Source organism: Hoplias malabaricus, chromosome 3 (genome assembly GCF_029633855.1).
Source record: "Hoplias malabaricus isolate fHopMal1 chromosome 3, fHopMal1.hap1, whole genome shotgun sequence".
NCBI classification, from domain to species: Eukaryota; Metazoa; Chordata; class Actinopteri; order Characiformes; family Erythrinidae; genus Hoplias; species Hoplias malabaricus.
Window position 1 is genome coordinate 53757058 of NC_089802.1, and position 25262 is coordinate 53782319.

General features: G+C 37.2%; 1 protein-coding gene across 1 annotated transcript; it reads left to right on the forward strand.

Annotated features, from left to right (window-relative positions):
* Nucleotides 1-2793: 2793 nt before the first annotated feature.
* Nucleotides 2794-15455, forward strand: LOC136692692 (cystathionine gamma-lyase-like). Its single transcript, XM_066666296.1, has 12 exons — nt 2794-3162; nt 5701-5782; nt 6051-6146; nt 6272-6381; nt 7029-7163; nt 7403-7460; nt 7553-7630; nt 9393-9545; nt 10014-10135; nt 10351-10403; nt 11101-11239; nt 14855-15455. The coding sequence occupies exons 1-12, from the start codon at nt 2983-2985 to the stop codon at nt 14867-14869; spliced, it is 1221 nt and encodes a 406-aa protein (XP_066522393.1). The 5' UTR covers nt 2794-2982; the 3' UTR covers nt 14870-15455.
* The last annotated feature ends 9807 nt before the right edge of the window (nt 15456-25262 follow it).

Here is a 25262-nt window from a genome sequence, read left to right on the forward strand (position 1 = left end):
TTTTCAATGATTTTTTGAATGCAGAGAGGGTTTCTGTTGCTCTGATAGTGCTTGGAAGCTCGTTCCACCAGTGTGGTACCAGAGATGAGAATAGCCTCGACTGACCTGTACGGGGGGTTGGTCGTGTTAGTAGGCGCTCCTTTGAGGAACGGAGAGGGCGGGCGCTAACGTATGGTTTTAAGAGTCTATTGAGGAAGATGGGAGCAGAACCAGTGAATACTCTGAAGGCCATCATTAGTGATTTGAATTTGATGCGAGCAGCTAAGGGTAGCCAATGCAGCTCAACTAATAAGGGTGTGACATGTGCTCTTTTTGGTTGGTTGAAGACCAGGCGTGCTGCAGCATTCTGGATCATCTGTAGCGGTCTCACAGCACAGGCCGGAAGACCTGTCAGGAGGGCGTTGCAATAGTCTAGACGGGAGATTACTAACGTCTGAACGAGGAGCTGTGCTGTATGTTGAGTTAGATATGGCCTAATCTTCCTTATGTTGAACAGGGAGAAGCGGCACGATCGAGCTACAGCAGTAACGTGATCTGCGAATTATGACATGTTTACTTGACGTATGTGGCCTATATTTAACTTCAGATGTGCAGATATATTTACTAATAATTATGATATTTTAATAATGATGGTATTTTTCATATACCGTCTTACAGGAGTATATACAAATGTTTAGGAGGGTGCCGACGTAAAAAAGCACCAGTTTCACAAACATTTCCTTCACTGAATATGTTACGCTGTTAGGATATTTAGATAACATGAAAACTAAATCAGAGAACGAGAAGACAAAGGACTGGAATCAGTAGTATGTTGTATTTCCATGACTACTACATATCTTTTTATTCTCAAGTATATTTATGTAGAAATTGGTCTATTTTCAGACTATTATAAGTTTTATGTATATAAAGTTGGTAACTTAATTTTTGGGAATAATTTCATTATTTTCTTGGGTAAAGCAATGGTACAAAGAAAAAATCAATAAATAAATGAAAAATAAAAAATACAGATATTGAACGTACACAAAACAATCACTGGGTTAGGAACACCCACCTTGTATCTAATCATTGCCCATTTGACCAGCTCCATTGGCCATACAGGAGCCCTCTCTACTTCTACAATTACAGACTGTAGTCCACTTGATTCCCTGCACAATTTCTTAAGCCACCACAGGTATGATTTGGGTGGTGGATTATTCTCAGCGCTGCAGTGACACTGATGTTGTGGAGGTGGGTTGAGCTGTGCTTCTCAAGTTTTAAAACAGTGTCCACTCATGGTACACTCTGTTAGACACACCTACTTCGTTGGTCCACCTTGTAGATGTAAACTCACAGAAACTAGCTCATTTGTTGTACACAGTTTGTGCTGGTTGTGGACTGTCCTTCATCAGTAGACTCATGATACTGACCACAGGACGCTGTTGGTTGAATAGTGGACTATTCTCAGTCCAGAAATGACACTGAGACATTTAAAAACTCTAGCAGGGTTAGAGTCCAAAGACCTCTGAAAGAAGAGCTGCACTCAGTCAGCCTCAAGGACAATTTCAAAGTTCGCCTTACCTTGAGGCCAAGAAAACGCTGAGTCAAAATTATGCTGAGACATAAACAACTCAGAGAATTTTATGTTCTTGAGACTGGACTCGATTATTGCAAAGCCAGTCTGTGCCTGTAACCAGACACATGAATATTAATTTAGCCCCCATTGTTCTCCACCTTTATTTTAGACGAACTGAAGACCCCCTCCACTATGAACCTGCCTATAACCTATTTAACATGTCCATGTGGTGTTGTTCTTAGGTGTTGGTGTTGTGCTAGAAGATGTACCATTCATAAAAAAGCAGCTACAGCCACGGCTGAGCATTTGTGTTTGGAAACTGCAGAAGTAAGCAAATTCAGACGGCCAGGGTTTCTTACATCATAACCCTAATGAAATCACCAGTTCACCTGCAGCGTGGGTCTTTTGAGATGCATGAACCTGGTGGAAGTATGGGTGGAATAAAAGGCCTAAAACAAATTGAAAATTCATAGCTCTGCATACATGTACAAATGAATGCAAATCTATAGAGCTAAATCTAAGCCAATTTTAAGGCATTGCATATAAATATGCAATGCTTATGAACTGAAATGAAAAATACAAGTGTAATCAATTACTGGATAGGCACTTTAAATACTTCTGATGTCACAACTGTGAGTTATTCTGACTCAGGGTGCTCTAGAATGGAATGTTCCACATTCAGTCACAAACTGAATATAATTTGAATCTTAACTGTTTAATTATGCAGGCAAATTAAAATATCAGAATACTCCCTTTAAGTTCTCACTTTACAGCTGTAGAAGAGATTATCCTCTGCCCCTGGGGCACATTGTTTATTGTGCTATAAATTCAGCAGAACAGGACTGACTCGGATTACTCGTTCTCAAAAGCACAAAATGTCATTATGTTCAGTGTGGCTAAATGTTTATTTCACCTGAGTGTCTGTTATTTTGTGTTATAGCCAGAGGTTGCACATCCCGACAAATCTACTGGTGCACTAGTCAAGGCGACCTCTAGAGTCCAAGCAGGTGAACCACACCGAGGGGTGTAGTTTTCTGAAAAGGTTTTCTTAGGAACAGAATGCACTTGATTATGCCATTGCAAAAATAACTATTTTTAATCGTTTAAAAAACTATTCTTCACGTTTAAATTTTTTTGGACAAGTTTAAAATGAATTAAAATCGCCTATTGCACCTTTAATCTACAGTCACATCGGAGCGTGTTGCATCATCGGGACGTAGTGTCTTCGTGAACGTGGGTCACATGACCCACCGCGCCCCCACGCGCTCTCCAATGGCCGTCCCGGTGCGTGGTTAAAAAACATGTAAGTACTCGCCCAGGTTAAACGTTAACAGAGTTCCCCCCCGCGTTGACTGTTAATTCTTGCGCCTGGTTCTGATCTTGAACTGCGAGTGTGATCTCAGCCCCCTGTGGATGAAATCTTCTACATCATGGCTTCACGGTCCTCAGAGAAAAGCGCCGCGTTCACCGGCTTCATACCGGAGTTCAGGTCCTTCGCAACGGACGCGATTCACGTGGGTCAGGAGCCCGAGCAGTGGAGCTCTATGGCTGTTGTGCCTCCCATTTCACTCTCCACCACCTTCAAACAGTACGGACCGGGGAAACATGCGGTGAGTAACCGAGGCACTGCAGCAGGACAAAGATAGTGCAGAGCACATTGAAGAGGGGCTGGTCACATTACAGCTGGGGGACCCTGCAGCTGTTTGTAGGATCGGTTCTTCCTGTTAGACTCGTTTTCGCGGTGTAAAAGATTCCACGTGGTTGAACAGTGACTGTTTCTAAACACATTTAAACACTTCTATCGGTCTATGTGTGTGGTCGTCTTGAAAATAAACCGGTGTAGTCTCTATCATTAGTCTACTGGTAAAAAAAAAAAACACGATTTAATGGGTGTAAATGGCTTTATAATTATTATTGTTATTATATTTTGCGGTGATATTCATTAACTAACGTGAAATTATCTAACAACTAAGGATGAATAATGCCTGTGTTATTGTCCTGGCTCCAGTGTAAAACCGTACATTGCCGGATGTGTTCCTCTGACCGTTGGCCGTGTTGATGTAATTAACTCGATCCGGCTAAACCAGCTGCTCCCTTCAGTCTCACATATCCTCACGGCCTGTTTGTACATTATAAAAGATATGATGAAAATATGGCTTCTGCACTCACGATAAATGTATTTGCGCTTTCTTTTAGTAATGTCATAATTGTACACGATAATGTAAGTAACTTTTACATAGTCCACAGAGATTAGGTTCACATTATGGTTTTTGAGAAACAGAAATATTGCCATAGAAATGCACAAAGAGAATAAAATGTGCCCCAATAAGTGACTGTTTTGGGGAGTGGCTCTAGGTACTTATTGAGAAACTGTTGGGAAATGATAAAATGCTCACTACTTTGGACACAGTTTATATTCATTCATAAACTTGTTTTCTGTTAAAAGTAAACATTAACTTCCCAGAGGACGATAAAATATCAAAATTTCCAAGGAGCCTAAAAACACACCACTATTTGTTTAATTTGTGTAAATTCTACAGTTTAATCACCACATTCCCTTAATGCCATAACTAGCCCATGTAGGTTTTATTCAGATTTACCCATGTATACCATAATAAGTATCAATAATATATAGTATAAAAGTATAACACTGTCCCTCATTTGCAGCTCACTTTTTTGTTTTGCCCATCAGGGACATTTAAAAGCAGGTGAGATGTGTTTGTTGTTCAGGACAAAAGAAACTATTCTGCTTTGAGCAGTTAAGTCAAAGACCTTTGTAGTCGCTCAGAGCTCAATTCAGCATTGGGCGACATTTGGATTTTGTGGGACAGCAAATAGTCAGTGTTGTTCCCTGAAATGACACACATAAAAACAACAATTAACCTTGCACTCCTATGACCTTTGTACACCTATTCTCATTTTAATTACTGAGAGGAAATATCTTACTTTCTTCAAGTGTTAGCGAAGTTTAAATGAATCCTAGGTTACTGGTAAAATGCACCCACCATGCTTCTGTGTCAAAATGGAAGCCAACTTGGGCAATTTCAGAATTTGTAGCTGTGTGATAAGTTCTCATCAGATTTGCACAACATGATGTTATGTCACAGATTGTTGTGTATTTAAGATGTTATGTCATGTGCTATATACAGTTTCAGACATTTCAAATGAGACTCATATCTCTGGACATGTTAATTATGTATAAGAAAGGCTTTTAAAGTGGCTTGTTGCAATACAGTATTATAAAGAAACGTACCTTTACCTGTAGCTACAGCTGCAATAAATCATTATAATTTACTCTCCAAAATAGAAATTATACACTGAAATGATCTTTTATTGTTTTTATATTGAATGTTAATTAAGAGAATTACATAGTGGTAATGAAAAATAATAGTTTAAAAACCTTTCGCTGATTGTCTCACAAAGCCCTACATGTACTTGTCTGTTATGAATTGATCTTAAATATATGATTCATTCATTCAATGTCTGAAACCGCTTATCCAATTCAGGGTCACGGTGGGACCTGGAATCACTGGGCACAAGGAGGGAACACACCCTGGAGGGGATGCCAGTCCTTCACAGGGCGAAACACACTCACACATTCTGAGACTTTTTGTTTTTGAGTCATCAGTCCCCCTACCAACGTGTGTTTTTGGACTGTGGGAGGAAACCGGAGCACCCGGAGGAAACCCACGCAGACACACACCAAACTCCTCACAGACAGAACCCACAACCTCCAGGTTGGAGCTGTGTGAGTGCAACACTACCTGCTGTGCCACTGTGCCGACCTATATATAATTCAAATGACCATAAATCAATGTCTGAGGCAACAGTGTATTTTTAACAATTCACATATTTTCATTTATTACGTTTGTATGAGTTGACTGACAAAGAATAGGTTTGTTCTATAAGAATATCAGAAAGTCAAAGAAGACTGGTAGTAGATTTTGAAGGCCTGTGAACTGTATGCTAGATTGTTTTCAGTCACTGAAACATAACAACTGGACACATTTTTAATACTCCTCAGTATAATTATTTCATACTTTTAATGTTGTTGCGCTTTACTGGTTATTATTCAGTGTGTTTATTTATTATTATTTTTTTTAAGAGATGTGTGTGTAATATAAATAAACAATGTATTTGATCACTAGGGTTTTGAGTACAGCCGAAGTGGGAACCCCACCCGCAACTGCCTCGAGAAGGCGGTTGCTGCTCTGGATGGAGCTAAGTACTGTAAGTTCGCTATTAACATGATAATGTCATTGTGTACAGTAGAAAAGAGAACAGGTGTAACCATCACACTACCACACTAACCTTCAACAGATACGCTCTCTAACTCAACTAAAAAGCACAGTAACCTGATTTTAACACCACACACATACATACGTCTTCCACTTATTTTCTAATTCTGCTACGTCCTCCTTATTTTATAACTACGTGTAAATAATTGTCTAGGCATATTTTTGTTAGTAACGGCATTGTTGTGGTTTATTTTTGAAAGGTGTTGCTCTTGCATCTGGATTAGCTGCCACTTTGACCATTACGCACATGCTGAAATCTGGGGATGGAATAGTGTGTATGAATGATGTCTATGGAGGTGGGCAAATTCTTTACACGGTTCTTCTAAATTTATTTTTTCATTCTAACTTTATTTATATATATATATATATATATATATATATAAAGAATATTTATTTAGTTATTTCTTGTTCTCCTCCCCAGGAACCAATCGCTATTTCAGAAGAGTAGCTGCAGAAATTGGCTATGAGGTCTCCTTTGCTGACTGCACAAAGCTTGAAGTTTTAAAGGCAGCTCTTAAGCCTAATACAAAGGTATGTCTCTTGGGCTTTTGGACTGATTGAGCAGTTCTTTTATAATATTGAGCAGTAGATTTCATAAAAGTGATCCAATCTTCTTTTTAGGCTGTGTAACAAAATCTGATACTTTACACTTAATGCACTGTAGAGGTGCTATTGGGATTGTTCGTGACATAGCACGTAAAGTTCACATGGAACTGGTGGCACTGAGCATGCATTAACGGTGCCAGTGGGGCTAGGTACAGCCTTAGTCACCAGGGAGGCCAGTGTGGATTTATGGTTGTTGATGGTAAAAGGTAAGGTAGGACTAAAACTGGCTTGGAGGCGGGGTGGGTCCGGAACGCCAGACTTCACTGTTGAGCCTTCTGGAGGTGTTGTGGGCATAATTCAGTGAAACACCAAAGAGAGGAGGCCCCTGCCTGATGACCCCTGTGAAGAGCTAGTGATACAGTGGCTGTTTTGGGTACTCATGGGCTGGGCTCAATGAGTAACCGTAGTTGTTAAGGATAGTCGGTTGCTGAACTTACCCTGTGTATAATTATAATAATTACACTATTTCCATGATTCATCACTTGCGTTTCTTGCATTATCACAATTTGATAATGCAAGCATACTGCTGCATCATTTAGACTGCAAAATAATGTATTGCTTTCTTTTCATAGATGCTGTGGATTGAAACTCCTACAAACCCAACTATGAAAGTTGTTGATATCCAGGCCTGTTCAGATATGGCCCATGAATACAGCAAAGATATTATTGTTGTTGTAGACAACACGTTCATGTCATCCTACTTCCAGGTTGGTCTTGCTTTTGCCTACATTCTGAATATTGTAATATTTTAAAAAAGACAACAAAACAATAACACAATACATATTTATAATCAGTAATATTAGTAGTTTATTACCAAACATTTCAAAACATCATTCAGTATTTTGTTTCTGGTCATGAACACAAGGGAAGAATTTAGCTATCACCTTTGTCCTGTGAATTTGGATTAAAATACTTATTTAATTTGACTAATATTTGTCATGTACAGCGCCCCCTGGCTCTAGGAGCTGACATCTGCATGTATTCTGCAACAAAGTACATGAATGGTAAATATAAGTCAACATAAGTCAAAATGTTTTTAAACAATTCTGCTTAGTTTTGAATATTTTTGAGCTAACCGTATTCTCTGCATTTTCAGGACACAGTGATGTTGTTATGGGGCTGATTTCTGTCAGCCGGGAGGACATTTATGAACAACTGAAGTTTTTACAAAATGGTGAGACATTTTGTATATCCAGCTTAAAAGTCAAATCATAAAAAAAAAGCGGCTGAAATATGATCTTTATAGGTTTGGTGAATTATTGAGTGTTCTTTCTGTTTTTTGGGGCTCTGTTACGTATGCAGTTTAAGTAAGTTGCAAATCGTTCCTGATACCAATTTAATTACCTGACCTGGGGTTCTAACCAGTTTAAAGTTCCAGCAGAGTGACCATTTAATTTCTGTCAAGAATGAACATTTAATCTAATTTCATACCCAAGTCACCTTCCAAAATGTCAGTTTTGTTGAAATTTGCTGTTTGTTTGTGTGGGTGCAGCTAAATATATTGTATATCCGTTCACACCAATTACACGATAGCCTGTGTCAAATGTCACTGTTGCAACCTTTTACAATTTTATGTTCTATATACAGTGTATTGTGCCTGAACCATACAGACAACAAAATCAACAGCAAAAAGTAGGGTATGTCAGGAAAGATATATATATAAATGATAGGTCACGCATGCCTGATACCCAGAATATATATTAAGATCATCAAACTAAAAATATTACAACCCGTTTGAAAACCTGCATGTTTGTACAAATTTTAATACTTTATATCAAAGAATAGTTACAAATTTGTACGAATATGCGAATGTTTTCAAAGGGGTCGTAAGTCCATTGTATCTAGGTTTGGACAGCTCTGGCAGGGTCATGGAGGGCACCAGTGTGGGAGAAGGACATCTGCTGTTATAATATTTCTGGGAAAGAATTTTTGAATGTGATATTTCATTTCTGAGGTATTTCCTTAATTTACAGAAGGACAGATGTGCAACTTGGCTTTTTTCTTGTTTTTTAATTTTTTTTAAACCTAGAAGGACCTATAGAAATTGTATCTTATGAGAATCTGCTGCTGCATTGCATAACTGCCTCTTGATATTGATATAACTGGGTATATTGTACCATCCTAGATGCCGTCCCATGGCAAGGCAATGTTCCTACTTCAAAGTCGGCAGGAAATTAATATATTGTGGTTTTGTGGATCTTTCTAGAATAGTTTCTTGGTCAGTAGTTTTACACTGGCTTATCAGTAAAATATTTTGTCAAATCAAGAACACCTTAAAGAAACAAGTCTTCATAGAGTCTACAACATTGCAACATTCTTTTGTAAAATATATGAGAGAGAGCGCGCTAGCATCACATATAGACTTTCATCTTCTAAAAAATAAAAATGAACACCATACAAACTTAATTTAGACTACCTTGATTTTTGGACCATAATTTGGTCCTCACAACCACGAGGCACCTGATCCTAAAAATGCTTCTTGACACCTGCTGCTTCAAGTGTGTATTTATTGCTCCCAAACTGTGTGTTACTCCTATGGTGGGTTAATGGGAGGGTTAAATGCAGAGGTCAAATTTGTTGTACTTTTGTACAATGATCATAAAGCTGGATCAGATCATCATCTGTTCCTTCCAAAACTGGACAGGAACAGATGTTTTGTAACATGTTCTACTTAGGAGCATGAACGGTTGCTTGTGTAATAATTGAGAGTCTCAGTCCTTGGGAGGAATATGCTGTGCACTTTCCCTAACATGCTTCAGCCTGTGGATCTCTTGTTGATTATAGGATAAGAGGATTCATGTGCGTTACAGCAGGGGAAAAATGTTGTGTAGAGTTCTTTGGGCAGAAATTTAAACCCATTGTTTTATGATTCTTTTTTTTTTTTTTTTTTTTTTTTTTTTTTTTTTTTTTTTTTTTTTTCTTTCCCCCCTCCTCAGCTTTGGGAGCTGTGCCTTCTCCATTTGACTGCTACATGTGTAATCGAGGACTAAAGACATTGCACTTGAGAATGAAGCAGCACTTCAAGAATGCATTGTCTGTTGCCCAGTTCCTAGAGGGTGACCCCAGGGTGGACAAAGTTATTTTCCCAGGTGACAAAGATATGAGTGTAATTTTAAAACCTGTAAGGCAAGATGCATATAAGCTACATACATTTAAATAATTTTAGTAAGGAACCTTTTGTGAGTAGACTTAGTGCTTGGTAGTAGATAAATTAGCTCTCATTAAATAATTATACACAGTATTTAAAGGGGTGTTGTCATAGACTGGTACAGACCGGTTCTCTGAAAAAGTAAATAATTAAAGATTTATGCCAAAGATCATTTACGCACAGAAATGGAGAGAAGATAAAAGAATATAGACTCCTTTAGGTGTTAAGTCTACTGTTTCATAAAGGAAGTAAACATAATGCAAATATAACACAATTTAAGTATGTCCACCAGGGGGCAACATATTCATATACTGAGCCATTGTTCTTATCTAGGGAGAATGGCTTTGGGAAATGTGGGTGTAAATTAAATTCTGGAATAGAATAATTTGTGCATCTCTTGCTCTGCCAGGTCTGCCATCTCACCCTCAGCACGAGCTAATGAAAAAGCAGTGCACAGGCTGCCCAGGGATGATCACCTTCTACATTAAAGGCAAACTGGAGCATGCAACAGCTTTCCTCAACAACCTCAAGGTGATTTGGAAAAGAATATTGAATGAATATTTTGAACAGATGGAATTGTCCAGAGGACCAATTAAACAAGTGTGCATAATGAGTCCGGCATCCCATAGTCTTTACGCTTTTCCCTGAATGAAACTCTAGCTTCATCAAAATATTCCTGAACCAGATGTTGCTTTTTTTTTGTTTTGTTTTTTTCCCCCATTTGATTTATTTTTTTTCTGTTTCAGTTATTTGCACTTGCTGAGAGTCTGGGAGGTTATGAGAGTTTGGCAGAACATCCGTGAGTGCCGCATGTTGACACCTTGCAAACAAATACTTCATGCTGTTTCTCTTAATTCAGCATGCTTTCATTTTAACATGGCTGTGCTGTAACTTAGACACTGTTAACAAGGGGCCCTATTTCTCTTTGGCATTCTAATTGGTGCAATAGTACTGTTTAATGTACTGAAACATCAGATTCACATAGTAATTTCTTAAAATGTCATAAAAGAAGCGCGCGCACACACACATTGAGTCTGTTTTTAAAGGTGTACAATCCTTAAATTCCACTGGGTGGCACTAGTAGTTTGTAACTGAACTGCATATGCAAGCCGAGCTCTTACCGTCCATCAGTGGCTCAGGTCATTTTACTGTGCGCCAAACAGCTTACATTTAGAATAGATGTGACCCTTAAAATACATTATTAAATAGTTAAATATCTGTACAGGTTCAAAGGCTCTGTGGTCAAAATTGGATAGGTGTAATGTATAATTAATTATCCTTTTGTCCTCTCACTTTTCAGATGTCATTTAATAATCTTGGAATGATTCAACCTAAAAACCAAATTCAATCTGTCATACTAACTAAATGATTGTACCCCTAAAACTAGATTTGATCTGTCATAAGCCTCCAGCAAATTGTTAATGTAGAGATAAGGGATCTTTTGTCAGCTGTATATCCAGTGATATGATGATGCAAATCTGCCCTTCGTGTAACAGAGCGATTATGACTCATGCTTCGGTGCCAGAAAATGAGCGGATGGAGCTGGGCATCAGTGATACACTCATTCGCCTCTCTGTGGGACTGGAGGATGAGGAGGACATTATTGCCGACCTGGACCAAGCTCTCAGTGCTGCCGTAAGTGTGTTTGCACTCAGAAACACACACACACACGCTCACAGATCCATAATCATTCACATAAGCCTGTTGACAACACATGCACACAAACACCACTCTCAATAAGGTCTGTTCCCTAGGTAATGATTAATCATCCTGCAAATGGCCAGTGCTGTATCTGCGTCTGGTACCAAGGTTATCTCCATGTTAAAGACATTAACAGCCACCATGTGACTTTCTGTGGCTGATGCCTATATTCTTGCCCTCTGGCACTTTCAAACCCATAATGGGTGTCACTTTTTTTCAACAAATCTAATTGCCTGAAATTATGCTTCAGTAACTAAACCATATGTCAGTGCACATATTATTTAGCGCAGAGTGATCCTGGTACGCATTTAACCCATAAGGCAGCTGTTTTAATAGGTTGCAGCTTGTCTGTTTTCAGAAGCTATATCCAGGTGCATAACAAGTTGCAGCACTTGAATCAAGATGAATTGGTGCCGGTTGCAAGCTGACAGTTATCCCCCAGAAATATTTCGGTGTGAAATGAGGCAGTGAAACAGAAGATTGTAGCAGGCAGGCAGCATAATCCGTGTATATTCTCCACAGGGCTTTTGACACAGAGATTCAGCAAGGCTGCTGGTCATTACAGAGCACATGTGCTAGAAAATTAATGGTGCAAAGCTCCCATCTCATAACAATTAAGTTCTATTACAGCTCTTTAGGAAGCAGTTAAATGAATCAGAAATGAAGAGGGAAAAAAAAAAGACATGTACAACTAACATGACTCTAAAAATGTATGCAGCAGTTCAGTTTTATGTGGGTATATTTAAACTGTTTGTTGGGTAGGCTGAAAAGGTCAGAGTTACCCCTTCAATTTTTTTAAATAAAAGGGATTTTATTTCTTTTTCTAACGAGTACAAAGTAATTTAAATGTAAGAAGATGATTTGTGAAATTGTTATTTAGCACTAGCAGCAGTGCAAATGCATTTTCTGCCTGAGAAAACGTATTTAGAATAATCTCTGCCTCAAAATGGTCTTTGTGGTTGTGGTTAGCTTGCCTGACCTCTGAAGGGTGCCTTGACTAATTGGTGTTATTCCACTGCGTGCTGTTTGGATTACACAGCTCTGCTTAACTCTACTCAATTTTTGGTACTTGGTCCCTGATGTGTTTTCCACTACCACAGCTACCCCATGAAATATAGCTGTGACAAACTGCATAAACTAGAACTGTGGCCTTTGGAAACCACAACAACAGTGGAGGTAAAATTTAAGCATTGTTTACTCGGTATGTTGTTTTTGGGGGAGTGGGAAGGGGGATTAATCACAGCTTGGCAGAGCGTAATTTCAGAGATCAGCAGAGTTTATTCCTTCCTTGTTTCATTATGCAGCTCTTTCTGGATTCTTTCATCAGCCACTGATCCAAGCCACATTTGTACCTCTTCAAAAGACCATGGTGTAGTTTTAGGAGCTGCCATTTTGAGTGGGTTAAAAACAAAAGTTTTTGCCGCTGGACCTTGGAGAATTTAGCACGTCTTTTTTGCTGGATGTCTGATTTACAATGTCTGCTTCACATCTCTCTGGCCAATCAGCACTGCAAGGTTTACAAATTACGTTTTAGTCCCTACTTGGCTTGCTTGAAACCGTGAGAGAGCAGGAGCTAAAAAGGAACTGGCTCCCAGGTACCAAATTTGCCTAATGGAAAAGCAAAAAAATAGCAGAGTAGAGGCTTGGAACACTTTTCAGCCATTTTCAGATCACTGCAGCATATTATATACATCCCTACTTTACAATATACCCTTTTGCCCTTGTTTCAATAGCCTCTCTGCCTTTGAGTCTCAGTCTATGTCTGGATGGAGTTTTGTTTATGGTTCCTCATAAAATAGTGGATTGATAACTGAGCTGCTGGTGAAAAAGTGGCTGTGATCGTATTTGCAACTTGATCACACTATCAGCATTTTTCTGTATGTTTGCCTTTTCCCTAATTTAATTCTTGCAACATGGTAATGTTTTTAAAGTGGTCCCCAGCACTTCTATTTTCTATCACTTATTATGTGTTCACCTGATCCTTTAGACCCACTGTGCTGCTCATGTCTGGGGAATATAATGAAGGTTGTAAAGGGACTAGTATTGTGTTATAATTTGATATGACATCAGATCTAAAGAGACAGTTCCATTAACTATTAGCTTCTCTTCTTGTGGAGAAGTACAAATTGAAGCTTGTTGCTTTCTGGGAAAACAGAGGTTAATTTTCTCTGTGTCTGTTGGGTTAAGTGCATGAATATATATATTTTTTTATAATTTTATTGCTGAATATGTTAATGTTTGAAGCTTTTATTGAACTGCTCCTGCAGTTACTTTCAAGTCATGCATTCTCTGGCAGGTTGCCGTTTGAAATGCTTGGCAGGGACATTGTATCGCATCTCATCAAGAAGTCAATAGACCAAATAGACCAAGAGACCATAACAATGATGTCTGCAATTGTGTTCTCTTGCCAAGAACAACGTTCATGATAAAAAATGCAATGCCGGCGCTTATGGAGGTTTTTAAGTTCCATTTTATTTCAGTAGAGTCATTTTATTTTCAATGCCACATTTTGATGGTGTGAAAATGTTATTTGCATCAGTATTTATACAATGAAATGGGTGCATATTTTATTTTTGCTCCTTATTCTGTAAATATAAATTATAGTCTACTCAGAAGCAGATGAGAAGCTAATAACTATCATATTTATGTCTGATCAAGTGAATGTGACCTGACAATATTTTTTTTTTGTAGTGTTTGCATTATAATCTGTTAACCATGTTGACACAAATCTTTTCCTGTGTTTATCTCTAATCCTGCAGTGACTCTCAGACCATGGGGCGAGAAATCGTGTGGATTATATATTGTTCATATCAATATCGGAATTGTATTGTATCAACCAAAATTAAGAAACATATATTGTGATATAAATTTTGCCCTTATTTACTTATGTATGTGACAAAAAACCTAGATTTGATTAAGTGCAGGCAACTTTATTTCATCATAAAGCATTTTGTTACAAGACATTCTCCATACCTGGACTTGCAACCATAATACTGAATGTGAACAAAGTTGCCCACATATATAAAATGCACATTTGGCCAGCATGATCGGACTGGCTTCTGACCAAGACAGGGTTGTGTTGGCTGTGAGAAACCTGATGTGAGACAAAAGTAGCCCAAGTTCTGTTAATACATGAGGCAGGTGGGCCAGTAAAAATGGGTGATGTGGCCCAGACCTGGGACAGAATAATTTTACTCTGTGTTCTTGAATGTTATGATTTCCAGTCTAGAAATTGGCGAAAATTTGAATTATCATTGATCAATTCTGTCAAAACAGCTGCTAATCTTACTAATGCCCTCTCGGTGAATTTCACTTTATCTCTCCTTCTTTTAATGGATTTGTTTGCATGGCTTCTCATGTTCATTTGTTGAATGTGTTTCTATTTCAGTGGAATATCACGATCCTTTGGCATTATTATTTGATTACCTTCTTGGTCAATTTCAGAACTGTTGTTTTTTACCTTCTGAGCTGCATGAACAGGAAAGATCTTGTACTGAATTAAGTTTGCTGTTGACTTATTAATATTTTTATTTATTTGTTTTTAAACAGCATCCCAAGAAATAAACTCACGACGATGGGTCAGAAGCTGAGACACCTTTTCCACTGCGTGGATGACACTTCATACCACTGGCACATGTTCAATTTTATAGCCAGTACATAACAGTTATGCTGGAAATATATTTCATGTCAGGGATCAAACATAGAAATCAGTGCTTCCATTAATTATTTGCACCCATTCTCTTAAAACCAGGTGAAATTTACGGTTAATGCCATGTTTGCTGCTTTTGCATTTTTATCTTTTTTGAGTTTTTATTAATTGGAGTTGCAGGTGTAATAGAAAATGTTATTAATTAGTGGAAGGGTGAGAAAGGGAATTCTCATGAGTTTATTTTATTTGTCTTTCCATACACTTGTGCTGTGAGCAATTGAAGTGCCGGTGGAAGTTCAGCAGACATGAGAGACTCTTCATGTCATTCTGAGACAATGCCTAAGCACACAATGGGAGTTTGTCTCTGCATTACTGAGGCCACATTGCCATTTTTATGATCTATAGCTTTGTTTACATTTTGAAAGGCATTAGCTAGGTGCTCAAGATTTGTTAATGTGTCTTCTACATGCTGATGGACCTATTAAAAGCCATTTTATCCTCTCTCGTCTTTCTCATCTACTTTCCTTGTGGCTAAACGTTGGACCTGTGATGGTGGTGAACTAATGGCTGTTTTGTTAATGTGAATGAACACTAGACATGGGGAACTGGTAGATGAATGCTATAAAACACACCCAATGACCTGCTTAGAGTGTTAATAACTGTGCCTTCAGTAACACTGTTAGGAAACTTAATGACTCTTGTCTGGGGTTAAGTATTTATATTTACAGTGCAGGCCTAATTGAACATGACAGAAATTACAATTCTGGTAAACTGCTAAGATGTGGCTTTCCCCCTCGTTTTCTGCTTCATTCTGTTATGAACCATTATTAAGTGAAGAGTAATTGTAGTTTTAGTGCAAGTACCTGTCACAGTCTCTGCAGTTACCTTCTGCATGGAGTTAATTAGCAAATATTACAAATCTATTATGCTTGTCACACAAATTCGGCAGTCAAAGTTTGTCTAACTGAAAATGCAATCAAATTATGGAATTTAGTTGACAGTACCACTGACATTTTGAAGAGAAAAATGTGCAATTATGTATACTTAAATCTGCTGGAAACCAGTGGACAAAAAAAAGACATAAAAGTGAGTAAGTAAGCTATGTACACTATATGGCAAGTAGTTGGCAAATGCCTGCTGTAAACAAGAATATCAATAGGGACTTTGATAATTAAATAATTGGCGGTTAATAGCTGCAGCAACAACATTTAATATTCTGTGAAAGATTTAGATTGCATTCATACAAATTAGTGAGATCGGATACCAACTATTTTATGATTAGCTCTAGATAACAAACGCTAGTATTGCTCATCTTACTGGTATGGATGGTGCTCCATAATTCCAGAGTATACAGTTTCACTGCAGCTGCACTAGAGTGTCTGTTCCTATTGGCAGTGCTTTTCTCTGGAAACACCTGACTTGATAGAAGCTGTGTTGACAAATGTTAGAGTGATTATTAAAAGCTAGCTCCAGCTTACCTAGAGAATCAAAATTTCAAAACATGTCTTAACTGCTCAATAACATTTGTAAAAACTTGAAAATAATTTATACATGGGATTATTAGCAGAAACTTTCCTAAAATAACTTGCCAGGTACTTGAAAGTGTGCCAGGAATTACCTCTTAATTTCTCATACTGATGAGGGGTTTTTGCTCATTCATTTCAGCTAGACATAACTTGAATTCATCTACATTCTTCTTCAGCATTTATGTTCAACTTTCAGTGTTTGGCAGTAACTGATTTTATTATCATTCTTGTTGCTTATATTTAATTGCATGTCACATTCAAATTACAGAAACCGCAGGTCTGGATTTGCCACAAACAGGATTATTGAAGTGCAGCAGATGTCTGTGATAATAAACACTTCATGATGTGTAATGCCCCTTTGCTTTTGGGTAAAGTCTTTTCTGCCAGGACTGTTATGTTGGGTGTAACTGCTTACTCCACAGTGGCACAGAGACGTGAAGCTCTGTACAGAGCTATGTATTGGAACAAACATTAGAAGTAATAGACAGTTTAAACTGACTTGTGAAGCCTGATATTTTTCATTTGTGGATGCCATGACCTGTCATCTGTCCAATTCCCCACTCGCCTTAAATATGCCTGGAGGCCTGTAACTTCTCAAAATTGTAGTCACCAACAGAAAGGGAGGTCAAACTCATAAGCTCATAATCTTTTTTTTTCCCCTTCTCCACCCCTCATGGCTTCAAATTGGGTTTTGCCAATTTTAGACTGCTTTATTATGCATTAAAATTTCAGAATCATACTTATGAGTCATATTTTTATAGCCAAAATCTGACACAAACTCAGTGGTTCATAGTTGCCTATTGTGTTTTTACACTGATTCACAGAAACATTGTATTCATCAAATTTGAGAAATACAGGGCTGATAAATGCACCTCAACTGATGTGGTAATGAAATTTGTCAACTGTGCGTTCTACTTGTTTTCATTGCACTTACATTATTTGACCTAATGTTTGTAGACAATTGCTCATCCAAAATAAAGGGTGTTAATGTTATGGGGTTAATGTAATGAAATGCAGTTAAAATGTATTTAGACATATTCAATTTATCTGTGGGAGTGACACACACACTTATTAGCTTCAGTGAAATCAAACACTCATTGTGTGACTACCTTAGTACTCAGGAAGCAGTTCATGGCTTAAATGGCACATAAATGTGCTTAAACTTAAAAGGGCTGTAAATGTTAAAAGAGGAAAAATCATGGTTCCTTCCTTCCCCAACCCCCATTTTCCTGTCAAAACACGAGTTTGAACTGGTGGACCTTCCATTCCAATGACATTAATAAGCACAGGTACTGATGTTAGATGATTCATTCTGGATCACAAACTATACTCCAACAGATCCCAGAGGTATTCCTAACCCACATTTCACTCTGAGGATGGAGATTTTCAGCTCATGGTTGGGTAGTCCAGTATATCCTATGTTTGTTACTGATTTTCTACAGATATTATACAACCTGTGTGTGAGCAGCTGAACCTCTTTATTTGCTAAGTGTCTTTCAGAATGAAAACTGCTACAAAATAAAATCCAAATTCAAGTCAGTATACTTAATATTTAAACAGCTTATATGCAAATTTTGTTGGTTTTTTACATTATTCAAAACTCAGATATAGCCCAAAGAATTATTTGTGGTGTTTACAAGTAATTTATTGTGTTATTTTGGCAGGAGATTATATTAATCATGCTTTCTCATCACATGAGCAGTTGCTTTGCTTAAGCATAAATATAATATTTTAAATGCAAAATGTCATAATGAGTTCACTGAAACATGGTCGTTATGGGTTTATGACATTGGTAAGTCTGCTGTCCATTAGTTCTGTAATTGCCTTTCTGCACAGCTGAAACTATTTTGATTTACTCTCTATTCTGAATCCATTCTTGCATAGATTCTTGTATACTTATCGACGATGTTTGTAATTAAAATTGCAAGCTAACTTTAAATAAAACTGGATTCTTTGTACACATAAATCATATATAAATATAAACAATGAATGTAGGGAGTATTAGACTCAGCAGTAGTGAGCAACACCTCAATTACTCATGCGTCAATATGCAATTACAATTGTAATCAAGCAGTGTTAAATTTTAAACATGAGTGACAATCAATTCTCTTATTAACTCAGGTTTATGCATTTATTTGTTACTACATTATGTGTAATATTCTGTTGCTAATGGAGAAAAAACATATCTACAGTTTTGATGTTTTTATAATTAGATATTATTTAAAAAGCAAATAAACAAATATCCAGCTGATGTGTAAGCTTTCCCAAACAAATTTTTAGGAATAGACCAATAGAAACCGTCTATTCTATGTAGGCTTTTCCACTGATATATATGATATATGGTGTATGATATTGTAGGTATTTCAGTGTTGTCAAGACATTAATTTCTCAAAGATACATTAAACTTTATTTGGATTTAACCATGTAGGATATTTAAAAGCTTCCTCTGTTTTGCAAGACGTTATAATTCTGGTCTTCTTAGGAAAACCACTCCACTGAAATATGCCTGTGAATGTCATTCAGTAAACTTTGCAGTGCTGAAACATCTGTTCTGGACTCATTATGTCATTATTACATATAAATTATTGCTTGCATGATGAGCAGATGTCTAAAATGTTAATCAATGTTAATCCCAATTTTGATATGTGAAATTGTTCAGGTTCAAAGCACCAATGTTGTTGATATGAAAAGCGCATATTGTAATATTACTGTCGATATTAGTTTTTTTTTCTTCAATGTAATGTGTTTGCTTTGACACAGATCTGAGATGAAAATATATGGCTACACCTGATTAATAATTTAATAAAAAATACACAATAACACAATAAAAAATAATGGGTATTGTTTGAACTTTATCCAAAGTAATGCTGTGGAAAAAAAAAATCTCAGCTATTAATATTATCTTCAGAGTAAAGGACCTGATATTGGGACCTATTTTAAATAAACCCCAGAATACTGTTTTGATTAATGCAAATATCAATCAATTAATCAAAATGTATTTATTTAGTGCATTTGCAAAGCAGCTTTACACAATTAATAATCTATTTTTAGTGGTTATTTTACAAAAGGTATAGGCCTCCAGAATATTTCCTGAAATGGGAGTGCACACTCCATAAAATGACTGAAATAGTCTATTACCCTATTTCCACAGGTAAAACTAATCCTGTCTGAATAGAACTACTGACAAAAATGCCACTGAAGCAAAACTAAGGTATAAGATAAGACTTTATTAATCCCCAAAGGAGGGTGGCATGGTGGCGCAACAGGTAGTGTCCCTGTCACACAGCTCCAGAGAGCTGGGATTATGGGTTCAAGACCTTCTCCGGGTGTCTGTGATGAGTTTGGTGCATCCGGTTTCCTCCCATGGTCCAGAACCAAACACGCTTTTGTAGGTGGATTGGCTTCTCAAAGTGTCCATAGGTGTATGTGTGTGTCGCCTGTCTGAAGGTAAGTTAATGTGTTGCAACTCACAGATATAAGCAAAATAGAATTAAATACTAAAATATGTAGAAAGTAGTTATAAAGGATTGTAATATACACTATAAACAGAGAAAATATTGTAGCCCAAGCCTGCAGTGTGCACAGATGTGTGCATGAAGTAGTTACAGATAAAGTATCTATAGCAGTAGAGCTCATTGCAGATGTATGTATGATTTCTGTTTGAAGAAAAGAAGCATGCTTGTCAAGATGTTGCATGGATGCATATATAAATAAATTCTATCAAGAGAAATGTTTTGGAGATTGTATTTTATCATAATTTGACAGGAAAAATGCCAACTGCCCTTTATACTGTGCCAATATTTCATGATCTCTTTCTCACGCACACATAAAAGCTAAACTAATATTATCTTTATTACAGTTGTTTATTTCTGCATCCAACATGGGAATATTGGAATTAAAACAATTGTGCTCCTTTTCCAACTGAACTTATTTTCTTAAGCTGTAAGCTTTTGACATTTATTTAATTTGTCATGTATCTGCATTGCCTGTACAGTGGTATGAAAAAGTTTTGGCATCCCTGATACTTTTCAGGATATTCCTTTATGAATCATTGGCTGTACAGAACAGCAATTTCAGTTATATATATATATATAGCAGATGAGCTCAGTGATATTTGAGAAGTGAAATGAAGTTTTTAGGATTTACAGAAAGTGTGCAATAATTATTTAAACATAAATAATTATTTATATAAAAAACTGGTGCATAAATTTGAACACCCCAACAGAAAAATAACATCAATATTTAGTAGTGCCTCCTTATAAAAGCAGAAATAATAGCCTCTAAATGCTTCCTATAGCTTACAATGAGATTCTGGTTGAAGGTATTTTGGACCCTTCTTCTTTACAAAACATCTCCAGTTCAGTCAGGTTTGATGGTTTCTGAGCATGACAGAAAAAGCCCACTTTAAATCACACCACAGATTTTCAATAATATTCATGTCTGGGGACTAAGATGGCCATTCCAGAATATTGCACTTGTTCCTCTGCATGAATGCCTTAGTAGATTTTGAGCAGTGTTTAGGGTCGTTGTCTTGTTGAAGTATCCATCCCCAGCTCAACTTCAGCTTTGTCACTGATTCTTGAACATTTTTCTGAAGAATTGGCTGATATTGACTGGAATCCATGCGACCCTCAACTGTAACAAGATTCCCAGTACCTGCACTGGCCACACAGTCCCACAGCATGATGGAACCGCCACCAAATTTTGCTGTTCGTTGCAAGTGTTTGTCCTGGAATGCTGTGTTTTTTTTCTGCCATGCATACTACCTGTTTTTATGTCCAAATAACTCAGTTTAATTTCATCAGTCCACAGCACCTTATTCCAAAATGAAGCTGACTTGTCCAAATGTGCTTCAGCATACCTCAAGCGACTCTGTTTGTGGCGTGTGTGCAGAAAAGGCTTCTTCTGCATTACTTTCCCATATAGCCTCTCCTTGTGCAAAGTGTGCTGAATAGTTGAACAATGCACAATGACACCATCTGCAGCAAGATGATGTTGTAGCTCTTTGGAGCTGGTCTGTGGGTTGACTATGACTGTTCTCACCATCCTTCACCTCTGCTTATCTGAGATTTTTCTTGGCTTGACACTTCGGGCCTTAACTACAGCTGTGCCTGTGGTCTTCCATCTCCTAACTATGTTCCTCACAGTGCAAAATGACAACTGAAATCTCTGAGATAGCTTTTTGTATCCTTACCCTAAACCATGATGTTGAACAATCTTTGTTTTCGGGTCATTTGAGTGTTGTTTTGAAGCTCCCATGTTGCCACTCTTCAGAGAAGATCAAAGAGGAGAAAAACTTGCAATTGGCCTCCTGTGTATGTAGGTCAATGGTCAGTGAGCTTACAAAACAAATTTTGCGTTCCAATAATTAGTGCTAAAGGTATTCAAATCAATAAAACAACAAGGGTGGCCAAATTTATGCACCTGCCTAATTTTGTTTAAATAATTATTGCACACTTTCTGTTAATCCTACAAAATCAATTTCATTTCTCAAATATCACTGTGTTCGACTGCTATATGATATATTTAACTGAAATTGCTGATCTGAACAATCAATGATTTATAAAGGAAAATCATGGTAATTATCAAGGGTTCCCAAACTTTTTCATACCACTGTATGTATCTCCTGGTTGAACACGTTATTATACATTCTAATTAGTGAAATGTCTGGATATAAAGATATCTTCATTTCTGAAATTACAACAAGGGCATTCACTTTATTTTAGATGAAGCTTTCTGGCACAAACTTCAATTAGACATCTGAGATCAGAGTGATTCCACTGGGGTTCTGTCTTTAGAAAGAGAAATAGGCTGTAAATAATAATAACAAAATAGATTAATTTCCCCAAAGAAAATGCCTTGCATCCTTGTGTTCATCCATGAGAAAATTATTATTTTGTTCAGTGTGTGGATTATCATCGGTTCCTCTGATGTTTGTATCAGAACTGTTGTTGATTTCCAACATGATTTCGGTCATGCAGAGAATTTGATGAATGTTGCTGCATGCTGAGCAGCATTTTTCCAAACTCAAAAGAAAGCCAATATTCACTAGCTGCTAATATTGATCACTGTCCCACTGCAATAGACAATAAAAATGACAAATAAAAGGTATGAGAGACATGAAATTGTGATGCAGTTGTGAAACAATAATACATTACCATCATATGGACTAGAATAATATGCCAAGAAGGCCACATTCTGGCTACTAGGGAATTTAGTTTAAGTTATCTTCGGAATGATTCCGAGGAACTGTGTATCTATCTTTCTTCCGCTGCCACAAAATCTATTTACTGAGGATTTATGGATGCCCCTGCTCCTCCTCCTCTTATGTGTTGTATGCCTGTGTACTGGCCTGCTGCTTTAACTCTATTATAGTTACTCAGTATCACTGATTCTCAGCTTTTTTTTTTTTTACACCTCTAGGAACTGTGTATTTTTAAAGATTTTCTTTTCTAGGAGATAGGAATTAAGCAGAGATGGATTGTGTAGAAAAATTCTAAGTTAAAATACCTAAGCATATGAGCTTCATTGAAATGATGACTGAAGCAGAAGTAAAGGTAACTATAACTATGGTATCTTACTGACTGGTTTTTAAAATGGCTGTTGAAGACTTGCGTAGTCATGTTTAGTCTTTGTTTATTTCTTTGCTAGGTTCTCTTTTGGTCATTGTGTGCTGCAGTCTTAGGTAGTGCTCATTGGAAAAGGTGATTTAAATCTCAATGTGACTACTCTCATTAGACAAATAAATAAACAAACAAATAAACAAAATCCAAGAATGTGTCTGAGTATTTGAATACTTTTTAATAATAATGAAAACACTATTAGACTTTTTGTCATATTTCATCATGGGGAGACAGAGGCAATACAAGGCTAACAATTCAGTGAAATGCCATATTGTCATATTTTAACAGTATGGTAAAATGTGAATTTACTCACACACAGCAAATTTACCCATGTTAAACCAACATTATTAGTGTTACAATAGCACTCAGGGTTTTAAAAGGTGTCAAGGTTTAACACTTGCATTATTAGTTTGCCACTTATAGTGTTTATAGTGTTTTATTTGTTTATGGGTGAATATTGTTTATGGGTGAATATTTATGATATCATACTATAAAACATTTGCCAAAAACATGGCACGGTGGCGTAGCAGGTAGTGTTGCAGTCACACAGCTCCAGGCATCTGGCGGTTGTGGGTTCAAGTCCTGCTCTGGGTGACTGTCTGTGAGGAGTTTGGTGTGTTCTCCCCGTGTCTGTGTGGGTTTCCTCCCACGGTCCAAAAACACACATTGGTAGGAGGACTGGTGACTCAAAAGTGTCCATAGGTGTGTGTGAATGTGTGTCGTCCTATGAAGGACTTTTGCCCCCTCCAGTGTGTGTTCCTGACTTGCGCCCAGTGATTCCAGGTAGGCTCTGGACCCACAGCGACCCTGAACAGGACAAGCAGTTACAGACAATGAATGAATATTCAAATATTATTACTCACATGTTAACAATCTGTAAAGTGCTAACAATGAGCCTTTTTTGGCACAGTCACAATTAAGAAAAATGTAATGTTTTTAAATGCTAAACCAAAGCAGCTTGGGTGGTACCCAAATCCTTCCTCTATCTGCCTTAGAGAGCTGGGTATGATAAGCGTACATGTAGCACTTAAAGCACTTTATGGGTTTGCTACCAGGCTCAATAGAGCCTACAGGAACAGTAACTGTAGACCATAAATCACCCTGCTCCACCACAGCACCTAAAGTGACACGTAATCCGCAAGGTTTGTCTCAGCAAAATTTCTTTGACCTTAAGGTTATCCATCCTGAGGTGGGTGCCTTTACTAAATTACACAGAGTTTGTTGGTTGTACTTCGTCCATGGTAGGTAGGATATACCTTCTTGCTCAAATACAACAATCGATCTACCCATGCTTCACTAAACAAATGCATATTTAGTAATGATTAAGCTGCTTTTTAAAGTAAATCAGTAGCCATTAAACAATGTCCTTTCAATATTGTGATTTTAAAAGTTTCCTTTTCTGATGACATTGTGCCAAATTAAGATTAATGTATCTAATAACAATATTGCCATTGACACATATTCAAAAAAACCCTAATGTAACACAATCTATATTTGTATAATTCTATATTAAGTTACAGCTTCTAATGCATATTTATATTTTCCTACTGGACAACTGTTGCTATAAAAAAATGCATCTGTGGTCATCTTGTCATGAAAAAATGTGCAGAGCTATGCCCACTCACAATGATTGCATACAACTTTTGTAGACAGTGACCTCACTCTGGAATTGTAAACAGGGTCCTTTTCACCTGAAGTAAAGAAATATTTTCACATACTCCACAAATAAGGTCCATTTATACAGTATTAGGCCAGTCATGGTCATGGTGTTCCAGATTAGACATTATATGAACATTATATTTAATATTTATAAAACATTTAAGAACATATTTGAAGTATATTACACCACTTGCACATGGGTGGACATTTGTTTGTATGCAGTATTATATTAATATATTTCTCATAGAAAAATAACCTCATAATACAAAAGAAGATGCTTAAAATGCATGAGTCATGAATTATGTGAAAGCCTGGTTTTTCCTACTGAAGCTCAATTTTCCAAAACAAAACAAAAATCTTGTGCTCACAAATTAGTAAGATTTTAGTACCTCTTAGTGCCTCTTGTGAGGACCAATTGATAAGTCATGAGCACCATTTATGGTTTCTATTTTTCGGACGGCCTACTAATTCTATGTTGCAGGTGCTCACTGTATTAACTC